This window comes from Stomoxys calcitrans, chromosome 4 (genome assembly GCF_963082655.1).
Source record: "Stomoxys calcitrans chromosome 4, idStoCalc2.1, whole genome shotgun sequence".
NCBI classification, from domain to species: Eukaryota; Metazoa; Arthropoda; class Insecta; order Diptera; family Muscidae; genus Stomoxys; species Stomoxys calcitrans.
In genome coordinates this window covers 71,262,327-71,275,103 of record NC_081555.1, presented here as the reverse complement: position 1 = coordinate 71,275,103, position 12,777 = coordinate 71,262,327, and the positions used below count along the sequence as shown (strand labels likewise).

At 39.2% G+C, this 12,777-nt stretch overlaps 1 protein-coding gene across 5 annotated transcripts in view; it reads left to right on the top strand.

The window, feature by feature from the left end:
• LOC106085531 (serine/threonine-protein phosphatase 2B catalytic subunit 3) overlaps nucleotides 1–12,777 on the top strand; it is a 107,678-nt gene that overhangs the window by 84,890 nt on the left and 10,011 nt on the right. For all 5 annotated transcript variants that reach the window (XM_013249828.2, XM_013249827.2, XM_059366562.1 and 2 more), the window contains exon 2: nucleotides 321–2,894. In XM_013249828.2, the coding sequence (XP_013105282.1) occupies nucleotides 877–2,622 (1,746 nt within the window). In that variant the 5' untranslated portion in view covers nucleotides 321–876 and the 3' untranslated portion in view covers nucleotides 2,623–2,894. The remainder of the gene's footprint in view (nucleotides 1–320; nucleotides 2,895–12,777) is intronic.

Below are 12,777 nucleotides of genomic sequence, written 5' to 3'. Positions count from 1 at the left end.
ACTACTACTATAATACAAACTTTCTGTCAGTCTGCTATAAGGCCTCACATGTGAATGCCCTGATCCTTCCGTTAGGTGACTTCTATTCTAGCAAATGTGACGGAGTCAAGTATGAAAGCAACTCAATGTTCGCTATATTTGTATGCAAATTAATCAACCGACGAAATGGAAAGCAAAAGCCTTGAATGAAGAAGAAGAAACGACGGCCACAGCAGAATTAGATTTAAATGTGTATTGGTGTTTGTTTGGACTTTATTTTCTTATTGCATTAATTTCATTTTGATTTAAACTTTCCCTTCCTTCTTTTTCTATTCTTTCAGGTCACTGTGACGTCGTTTGTATAGCAAAACCCTAAGAACAACAACAACAACAACAAATCGCGGCCCTCACCTCCTCAAAGAACCTGGCTAGTGAGCATTGCCGCCAACATCAAACCGAGAAGAACCACACAACAGTAAAATCAACTGCAGTGGTCAGAACGGAGCACAGAGAAAAGCAGCAAGCGAGAAAAGGAAAGCGAGCAACAAAACCAGCAACAGCAACAACAAAAACAGCAACTCAAAAGCCTTGAGGCAGCCTAAAGTCAAAAACGTATCAAACAGAAGTACTTTAAACTTTAAACAGAGGAAACAAAGCTTTAAAAAGAAACCAAACACCATTCATCCATTCATTCAAGCACACAAATATACAAACACTCACACACACACGTACACATCCATTTACTCGAAGTCATATAAACTCACTCCCACACATCAACAAAAACTTGGCCTCTCACTCACTCCAGTTGGTCGGAACTCCAGTTGGTAGTAGTCGCCGTTGTCTCAACCCCTCTATCAGGAGCAAAATTCATCCCATCAAAAGAAGAAAGGGAAAGACATGTCTTCACCAGCCACACAGCATCCACCAACGCAGCAAAAAACAGCAACTCCAGCCGCCTCCTCCAACACCACCACCAACAACAATATACATGAGAAATCGGGAGCTGTAAATACAAATAAAGGATCGGCAGCATCAGCAACGGCGGCCGCAGCGTCAGCCGGAGGCGGTGGTGGCGGTGGTGGTGGCACCGGCAACAATGTCCACGATAGTCCCATAAAGAAGCCGCCATTAAACACCAAAGATCGTGTCGTCGACAGTGTGCCCTTTCCACCCAGCCGCAAGCTAACATCTGTGGACATATTCGATCCACGCACTGGCAAGCCACAGCACGATATCCTTAAGCAACATTTCATTTTGGAGGGTCGCATCGAAGAGGATGCCGCTCTGCGAATCATACGGGATGGGGCGGCCTTGTTGCGCCAGGAGAAGACCATGATTGATATTGAGGCTCCGGTGACCGTGTGCGGTGATATACATGGACAGTTCTACGACCTAATGAAGCTTTTTGAAATTGGCGGTTCTCCGGCTACCACAAAGTATTTGTTCTTGGGCGATTATGTGGATCGGGGTTATTTCAGCATTGAGTGTGTCCTCTATCTGTGGTCGCTTAAGATCACCTATCCCACAACACTGTTTCTGCTACGGGGCAATCACGAGTGTCGTCATTTGACGGAATATTTCACATTTAAGCAGGAGTGCAAGATGAAATACTCGGAGCGAGTGTACGATGCATGTATGGACGCATTTGATTGTTTGCCGCTGGCGGCTCTAATGAATCAACAGTTCCTTTGTGTCCACGGGGGTCTGTCGCCAGAGATACACGAACTAGAGGATATACGCCGGTTAGATCGCTTCAAGGAGCCGCCCGCCTTTGGGCCCATGTGCGATCTGTTGTGGTCCGATCCCTTGGAAGATTTTGGCAATGAGAAGAACTCCGACTTCTATACGCACAATTCGGTTAGAGGCTGTTCATATTTCTACAGTTATGCAGCATGTTGTGATTTTCTTCAGAACAACAATCTGCTGTCGATTATACGGGCTCACGAGGCGCAGGACGCCGGCTATCGTATGTATCGCAAATCGCAAACTACCGGCTTTCCATCGCTCATTACCATCTTCTCAGCGCCCAACTACTTGGATGTGTACAACAACAAGGCTGCTGTTTTGAAATATGAAAATAATGTCATGAACATCCGCCAATTCAATTGTTCACCTCATCCCTATTGGCTTCCAAATTTCATGGATGTTTTCACCTGGTCTCTACCATTTGTGGGCGAGAAGGTCACCGAAATGTTGATGAATGTCTTGAACATTTGCTCGGACGATGAGCTTATGACTGAGCAGGAGGAGCCCTGCTCGGACGATGAGGCAGCGGCCCGCAAAGAGGTCATACGCAATAAGATACGAGCCATTGGTAAAATGGCCCGCGTCTTCTCTGTACTGCGCGAGGAGTCTGAGTCTGTTTTGCAGCTTAAGGGTCTAACGCCCACCGGAGCCCTGCCCTTGGGTGCTTTGTCCGGTGGCAAGAAATCGTTGACGAATGCCATGCAAGGCTTTTCGCCCAATCACAAAATCGCCTCGTTTGCGGAAGCCAAAGGTTTGGATGCGGTCAATGAGCGCATGCCGCCCCGACGTGATGCCTCGCCTTCACCAGCGGAAGAGGGCCAAAAGACATTGTCTCAACAAGCAGCCGAGGCGGCTAATGCTTTAGCCAGTTCCAATGCGAATTCAATCAATGGATAATTCTAAGTCACTCACATACATCCTCCACACCCACACACACGAAAGAAAACTAAATGAAGTTTAAGGCTTATCTATAATTTAATTCTTCCTCCTCCTCCACCTCCTTCTACTATAACTACTACTACTCTACAACTACAGCTACTTCGCCATCACCACAACCATCATCACAATCTTCTCTCGCCCCGACACACGATACACACCTATGTCATCATCAACAACTCCTTGGTTTATAAAATAGTGCATCTCCCAGCATCATTCGTCATAGGAAGAAGGTAATTATGAGAATATTTTAACATCCTTTTGCCTTTCCCTTTCCCCCCAAACCACTTGCCCTAATATTATATTATCTGTCAAAATCCTTGAAGTCGATAGATATTCATGATTCTAAGGAATCAGAAAATCGTTTTTGAAACAACAAATTGTGATCTACACTCTTTAGCCAACCCCACTTGGGATTGATCAAAGTGTCTCGTTCATAATTAGCCCATCTCTCACAACTCCTATATCTCCAACTATGAGAACGTTCGATATAGCCCTGTCAGCATGTGTTCCGATTAGACAGCGACCTGTCATGACGGACACAATGACTGAGACGTCTGTTCTTGCCAGTGACAACAAAGCGGTAGACTTCTTCATGTCTAGATTAGACTACATAGTTTAGGACTGCCACAGTCCGCTCTTTGTGACCATCTATCATTCGTTGCCCTTCGGGCCTGGTCCTGAAAACTTAGCTTGCATATCGCTAGAGACATACCCACAGATTCCAGTATCCCTGGAATGTGTAAGGTAGTTCCTAATCTCGCAAGCTCGTTCGCTTTACAATTCCCTGAGATATCTCTGTGGCCCGGCAACCAGAACAGGTGAATTTTGAACTGTTCAGCCATCTCGTTGAGAGATCTGCGACAGTCGAGAGCGATTTTTGTGTTCAGAAATACGTTCTGCAGGGATTTAATGGCTGCCTGGCTGTCTGAGAAGATATTTATGCAAATCGTCGTTATGGCATTATACCTTAGCCATTCCACCACTTCTTTAATTGCAAGGATCTTTGCTTGATACACACTGCAGTGGTCGGGTAACCTTTTCGATATGACCAGTTCTAGACCCCAAATCACACCTGATCGTCTCGTTTGAAACTATCCATATAGAAGTCTATGTAACTTATATTACCAGGGATATCGTGGTTCCAATCAGTTCTATCAGAAATAGTAGTAGAGTACTTTTTATCATATCAGGTAGTTTGTAATCCACACTGCCGTGGTTCTGCTTTTTAGATTTACAGATCACAAGCCTGCCGTAATGCATTTTTTAGTAAAAAAGTTATTAATAAACTTTCTTACAGTAGTGTTGATGCTTCGAAACTCCAGCTCTTTCATGATTAACGTCGGTTTTACATTACTGAAAACACCTTCAATATCAAGAAATGCTACCATTTTTTATTCCTTGTGTGGTAAGGTTTTTTGGCTTTCGGAAGGAAAATGACCTTCGTGTCCCTCCATCCCACAGGTATATATGACATGCTGATACAAGCCGAGTTTATCTCCCTAAGCCAAGTAACCAGTCTATCAGACACAGCTTGTATTTCAACCGGTGAAACATCATCAGGGAGTGGCGACTTAAAGGAGTCAAAATTTCTTATCGCCCAAAGGATTTTCAGCTCAGACCCATTTTCCCTAATAAACTCCGACGAATGCAATAACTTCCGGGAAATTCTCCACGTTGTCCGTTGGAGAATTTCCCGGGAAATTTTTATCAACGAGTAGTTGCCCATACATTCTCTGACTTCTGAATATACCCCACCGCAATAGGTCTCGAGGAAAGAATCTTCCTTAGCCTAGAGGCGTCGGATGTATCCTCCACGGAGCTACTGAATTCCACCTAGGATTTGTTCTGAGCCTTTCTCAGCGCGCCCTTATATTATCTTAGCTCAGCCTTATAAATATCCCAAGAGTTTTCTGCAGTCCTTACTTAGACCAACCAGCTCTGGAGTCTACCATGGCCGACGCTGTTTGCCCCTAGGCTCTAAGACATACTAGCAGGGGCTTCGTGATCCGCTTGACCATATATCTATATCCTTCGTAGTTTTCATATCCTTTTCTGGGATAGACGCTCAGAATTTGTGCCGAAATTCATCCCAATCCGCCTTTCCTCTGTTTAGCCGAGGGACCACTTCCGCAGTATTTTCTCCAAGGCTTAAACTAATATAACGGTGATCAGAGAAGCTGTAGTCATCCACAACATCCCAGTGGCATATTCTTCCACTTATATATTCTTCCACTTATATGTTTCGATACAAAGGCAATATCTAGTACCTCCTGCCTGTTCCTGATAATAAAGGTTGGTTACCCCTTTATTACAAATCGCCACATTGCAACTTATAAAATATTCAATTAGTAGCTCACCCCTTGCGTTGACATCCGAACTTCCCCATATCTGGTGATGTGCATTAGCATCACTTCCTACAATGACCAGCTTTAACTAGCACCTTAAGGATTGAAGGCGACATCTCTGAATCGTGTGCATATATAGAGAATGCAGCCAGTATTGAGACTTATTTATCAAGGCTGGCTACTACTGAATCCTTTGCAAGAATACAGGCTCTGTGTCTCCCATTTCCCTTACCCTTGAGTAGTTTAAATCCCAGATTTCTTAGCCCACGAACCATTCCTCCACACACCCATGGTTTCTGAATAAGAACCACATCAAATCCCTCTGCTATCGGGAGGACCTTTAGTGCCGCGGAGGCGGATTTATCTGCAGAAACCGGACCAGTAGTCAGGATCCAGAACTTCCACCACTGTTGCGATAGCCTTGTCTTCTGATTCCGCCAGGAGTTCATCCTCACAAGATTCGTTAGACTTGTCATGTTGAGCTTCCGTATGCATCCAGGGTCAGGTGAGAAAGCAGAAGCACTCTTCCTCAGGACACGTGACATGTACGATGTGGACAATTCCTCCTTAGGTGCTTCACTAGCTGCCGCTGTCGCCCACACACTATTCTATCCTGATCGGCCCTCATATTTGATACCCATATTGTCCCAATCGGTAAACATGTCCGTTTCGTATTTTTTGGGTATCATAAGGTGACTTGCAAAATTACGCAACCATTTCGAGATCTGGAGACACGAAAACGGAACGTAAAATTTTGTTTTTGCAGAATTCTATTTCCGGTTACGGTCGACAGACGTTCGGTAATTATTTGTATGTGTATGCATAAGACGATCAAGAATATATATATATATATATATATATATATATATATATATATATATATATATATATATATATATATATATATATATATATATATATATATATATATATATATATATATATATATATATATATATATATATATATATATATATATATATATATATATATATATATATATATATATATATATATATATATATATATATATATATATATATATATATATATATATATATATATATATATATATATATATATATATATATATATATATATATATATATATATATATATATATATATATATATATATATATATATATATATATATATATATATATATATATATATATATATATATATATATATATATATATATATATATATACCTTATGGGGTCTTTCACGAATATTTCGAGGTGTTACTGACTAGATAAGTATACCCCCATCCTATGGTGGTGGCTATAAAAATCACACTTTCTACTTTTTGTTAAGCCACGCCACTTTGTGTCTGTATATGAAGCAACGAGACATATATTTGACTTATTGTCACTTCGTAAACCAAAAAATTTGTATTCAAAATTGTTTTTGAAGCGGAGCTCCGTTTCGGGTTTTAAAATGTTCGCTCCCGCCCCGGGCTCCGCTCGGCTCCGAATCCCTGTTATTAACCTTTCATCCTATATATAACCTACAGCAAATTATCGCCATTCGTCAACTTTGAACTCTATGGATTTTTTGTTCAGCGTTAAATTTTGCAGCTAAAAAGAAATATGAAACTATCATAAGGCCAATTCACCAAACATACTTCTTTATGGTACATAGCTTGGCCAGTATTTGTAGCAGCTTTTCGCAATTTCTTTTTTTGAATAATGAAATTTCCAATGATGAAAATTTGCAAATGTTATATTAAATTTTTTGTAAAAAGCGGGCTCTATAGGGCGCGCACTCGATTTCGATGCAACATGGTTTACATATGCAAAATTTCTGGAACACAAATTTTAGATTTATGTATGGGTCCATGATCACACCTTAGAAACAAAAAAACCCCGGGGTTTTTTCCAAAAATGAAACAGAAAATAGTGTCTCCCGAATTATAAATGAAAGAGTAGCGAGGCAGTAACTATGAATTGCATGCATTGCGGAAGTAAACCGAGCAGAAACACATTTATCTAGAGTATGTTTTAATTAGATTGATTCTAAAGAAGCCGTTTTACCATTTATATAAATATTGTGATCATTAATAAGAAATGCGTGTAGAAATGTAAAGAGGTAGTCGAAAGACTGTGGGGGAGAGTTTTATCTTCGATATACAGAAGGAATTTAACAAAACTTTGAGCTATTTGACTTTTTCAAAAACGAACGGCCTAAAAAAATTTGCGCCTCCATTAAAAAAAGGTTGTAAAAACATACTGCCTTACAATGAAAACAACTGTTGTCCCTCTTTAAAATCAGTTGTTTTCAATGAGTTGGCGAACGAATCGAGTGACAAGCTGGATAGACAACCAGTTTTTTTTTCTTTTGGTCACTGTCATTATTGTTTAATTGAAAAATATACAATTTTCAATCACATTTTAAATATAAAAATTTTTAAGATTTAATTAAAAAAATTATTGAATCAATTAATTTTTTAATTGAAAATGACAAAATTTTCAATCAGGATCGTAATTGAAAAAATTCCAGATTCAATAATTTTTTTATTGAAAACATTTTTATTTTCAATTAAATTTTTAATTGAAAAAATATTCGTGATATTTTTTTTTCTGTGTAGGGCCTTGACGCTCTTAACGTTCTACAAAATCCTTTCCATGCTCTTTGTACATTTTTAGTTTAGATGATGAACAGTTGTTCCCCAAATGGATTTTTATGTCACAAAATTTAGATTGTACTTAGTTTTATTCTGCAGAAACGTTTAAGTAGTTACGCTCTAGCCACAGTTATGGTTGATAGTAGGTGGCCATTGAAATTTCAATCAGTCTACCACAACTTGTTCAGCATTACCACAATACGCATTGCTTTTGATAACATTAGTATCTAATGATTTGTTTTGGCAGGGACAATGGCATTTTGGCACACCAAAAAATGCCAATGGTAGTCAACATGAAATGGAAATTGTGGTTACACCCTGGATGGAGGGACATTAGAAGAAACACACAATCATCTGAGAATTCTTAAAAATCTACATTCAACTGTTTGAAAGTATAAGCCGATTGTGTTTTTTCTCAGTGACTAAAGAAAATATCATTTGATATTCCAATTTGAGCCAAAATAGAGACATGGTTTGAATAGTTATTATTATTTTATTTCTTATCTCCGTATACCTTTATAGCATTTTTTACACAACGCCTAACAACTTAAATCCTATTTTTAGACACATTAAAACATAAACCAAATTGACAATTATTTGCTTTTACTTTACTTCAATTGGCTATGACAAAACACTTAGAATAGCGTTCCAATCGCCTTGGTCTTCTGCGCTCCATCTAATATCTCTGACACCAAGTTTCGATATATCTTTCACCACTTTGTCTTTCGTCTTCAAAAGACTTTTTCGTTGGAGCTTCTTCATTCATTCTGATAAATTGACATTGCCATCGCAATCTTTGTATTTTGATACGTTTAACATTTGCGTTTTTACGTCGTCATACAGCTCATGCAGTTCGTGGTTCATACGACGCCGATACTCTACACATCAATCCAAACTGTCCCATAAATTTTACGAAGAATCTTTCTCTCAAACACTCCAAGCATCTGTTGGTCTGTGCTATTTTTCGCTTTATATCAAAACCGGTGTTGTTGAGACATACAACAACACCGTCTTTAGGAATTGAGGCAAAACTACTCTGTCCTATCACACGGCATATATGTGCGGTGATGGCATGTATAGCAGTTGTTGTGCTATGCAGTTTTTGAACGAGTCTCGGGAGGAGTAGTCCCTCAAGTGTCTTGGCTACCGGTAAGAGAAGGGAGATCGGTAGGTACGACACCCCCTTACTCGGGTCCTTTCCAGACTTCATCGGGTACTATGAGAGTGTTCAAAAACAGGTTGAAGACAGTTATAAGATACTTCAGGAGCCATGGACGACATGGATGAAAGTTGCTGGACTGAACAATATCAACTACCATTTATTCTATGCTAGCACTAGTACTCGCTCAAGGACCTGCGTTATATGTCATAAGGTTTTAAATTATGTATTTTCCCCAGAGTTATCAACGTGCAACATTGATGAGACAGGGAGACGGTGGAGCATACCTGGCATCACTTTATCTGCCTTTCGACTATATGCAAGTCCTTGGTTAAATCAAGTTAATAGACTTCGATAACCCGAAGAAAGGATTTTGTAAGTAGCACGGAATTCCTAACTTCGATTTTTTTCGAGGTTACTTTTTAGTTTTTAGAGCGCACAACAAACCGATTAGTGGCTTAGGTGTATGTCCATCGTGGCATGGGGTGGATTAATATCCGCCTCCTCTTTTCAACCAAATTTAACCTATACTCTAAATCAAGTGACGTACATATAACACTTTCGTAGCTTGGTATTTCACTAAAAGCTATCTAATCGTCGAAAATAAATATTTAAAGGACACTTTTGTTCCATCTATTGTAAAAGAAGGTGCAGCGGAGCGGACCAGGTTCAGCTAGTGTAAAATAAAATGCAGATTGTTAGTAAACGTTTCTGTAGTTGCACATGATCATGCATCTGCATCGCATATCCTTGGAGAGAGTTTTCTCTTAGCCAGGTATAACATTTCAACCAACAAAAGTTGTGGAAAGTTTATATATGTTCACATATACTTTACTGTTGGAGTATGTTGGGAAACAGAATGCCAATAAATTACAACGCAATAATAATAAATAAAAACAGTTATAAAAAATTCAAATCATTTAGCAAATTCTGTGCTGGTGCGGCCATACCTCCACTCCGTATCAACATCAACAGCACATAAGAGAAATTTACAATTCAGCAGTAAGACAATCCTAAAATTTTTAAATTTTATGCTGAAACACACTTGAAATGAATGAAATATGAGTGCATATGTATGTATTTAACATATACATACGTATAAATGTACATGTGTACACACGAATATCCTTTGGTCTGTACATACTTTATGTCTTTACGTATAACGACTATAATAACAAGAATGAAATTCAGGATACGTATGCATTTTTCTTCTTAAACTTTGATTGACATTTTCTCCTTTGGTCCGTTACTTCGTCTCAAACGGAAAATTCGAATACATGGGCAAGAACATGGCAATCATGTTCCTTATAGTATCTGGCTACAGTACATGGGTATGCATAAGCAAGAACACGGGGGCAAAATATCAATTATTTCCAAGTGATCTACAAGTTGCACAAATTTATTTCAAGTTGTAAAGGATGTCAATATTAAATACAGCTAAAAATATGCACATACGAGGACTACCTATTGTTAACTCAATCTTATGGTATGTTAAATTTTTTAATTACAATAAGATTCCTGAAACCAAAATTCTCCTTCCGGTTTTCATCATTATCGACCCTTTTGCATTGTATGCGTTACGCAAGCCAATGTTTTAAATTGACTTATTTTAACCGAATTTTAATCTGGAAATTGTTTATGTGGTGTCTAAACCAGATAAGTGACCCACTTGTACCGTATTTCGCATGGGTTAATGTTTCGTAATTCTAGATGCATACATAATACATATAATACTACTAAATACTTAATTTTCCATGAACATTCTCTTAAGGAACAGAGGGTATCAATGAGTGCAGTCCGATTAATGTTAAAGCTTAATGATAAGGGACCTCATTTTTATTGCCGAATCCGACCACTTGGTAGAGAAGTTTTAACATGGAAGGATACCTCACAAATGTATCCAGCATTAGTAAGGGGAAAACCACCGCTGCAAAATTTTCTGATGTTTAGCCGGGATTTGAACCCTGACACCACGGTGGGGCCTCCAAAAACATATTTAAAAGAAATTGCAAAATTTGCCCATAAACATTCGATTAAACACCAGAGGCAAACTTCTCACATCTCAATGAGTGCTGTCTAATTTAAGTTTAAACGTCTCCCTATTTATAGCCGAGTTCGAACGGCGTGCCGCAGTGCGACACCTATTTGTAGGGAAGTTTATACATGGCTGCCATACCAAATGGTATAGTACCTCACAAATGTCGCCAGCATTAGGAGGGAATAACCACCGCTGAAACTTTTTTCTGATGTTCTGATTCGAACCTAGGCGTTCAGCGTCATAGGGAGGCATGGTAACCTTTGCGCTACGGTGGCCATACAGTATTTAAAACACCCTCACAAAATTCTCTGTTTCAAGGTCAAACTAAGAAAATTTCCACGAGAGCTTGGCCTGATTGTAGTGTTGCAACACAATGTTTCGTGATGTCTCTCTCTCCCCGGGTTTAATTTTTTTCTTGCCTGAAGTATCTTCTCATTTGTATACCTACTACCATAGGATGGGGGTATACTAATCTAGTCATTCCATTCGTAACACCCCGAAATATTTATCTAGAACCCAATAAAGTATATATTATTGATCGTCTCGACATTAGATCGGCATCTCACAATGTCGGTCCGTTTGACCGCCTGCCGAAATGACGATAGCACTTGAACGAATGAAGATATTGGCTCGAATTTTTGCGTAGATACTTCATATTAGTGCAGGTTGTTGGGTATGCAAATCGGCTATATCGGCTCAGATTTGGATATAGCTTCCACATAAACCGATCTCCTGATTTGACTTCTTTTGCCCCTGGAAGCCGCAATTGTTATCCGATTTGGCTGAAGTTTTGAACGAAGTGTTTTGTTATGACTTCCATCTACCATGCCAAGTACGGTCCAAAACGGTCTATAACCCGATAAAGATCCTAATGAACCGATTGATTGGGCATCCTGAGTCCTGCAATTGTTATCTGATTTTTCTAAAACTTTGCACGGAGTGTTAAGTTATGACTTCCAACAATGGTGCCAAGCACGGTCCAGATTGCAAATTTCCCGATGAACATTCCACTAAGGAAAAGGGCGCATTTGTCACATATCAATGAGTGCTATCCAATTTAGGTTTAAACTCAACGATAAGCTGCAATTTGTGCCTAATTTGACAAAAACTTGGTACGCAAAATACACATATTGTTTTCAACTATGTTGATTGGTTTCAACTAAGTTTTTGCAAACATTTCTATTTGTTTCTTACATCACAACCTAGAGAGAAATCAGTGGCACGTGTCGATCTGCTTTTTCTATTTGTCAGCCACACACATGAATCTGAAACGATTTTGATGAAATTTGGCACATGATTTTACATTAAAATATTCCATACCCAATTTCGTGCAAATTGTAGTAACTACGTTCTTATAAGTGTAAATCGGGCGAATTATATATATGGGAGCTATATTTGTTCTACGAAAGTAATATGTGGAAAATTTCGTAATGCTTGGTTAACAAATGCGATCTCCGCCTTAACGACAAAAAAGCGACTGACAGACAAACGGTACAAAAAGGATATGCGGACACGCGGATCTGGCTAAGACGAATCAAAAAGAAATTCCAAGTCAAATCGTACATTTTATCCCAGCTATAGAAGTTGTACTGGGTGCAGTTGGTTCTTTAGCCATGGTTAGGCTAAGTTTGGTTTAAGTGGCCGCCTGCCATCAGGCCCACTTTGACGTTTTCGTCATTTGTGATACTACAGAAACAGGAGAAGGAATATATCTTCTTGTTACTACGGAAACGAGAACCTAAAGTTAAACTCCTGACTGCCAGTACGGGACACACAGCAGATTTTCTATAGTCTATTCTTCCTCAACGTCCTCACAGTTTCTACAGAAGTCGTGACTGGTAACCTTCATTCTGTCATCATGTTTTCCGATCAGACAGTTGCCAATCATGACGGACATTATGACTAAGACGTCTGTTGTAGCCAAGGACAGCAGAGCGTGGACTT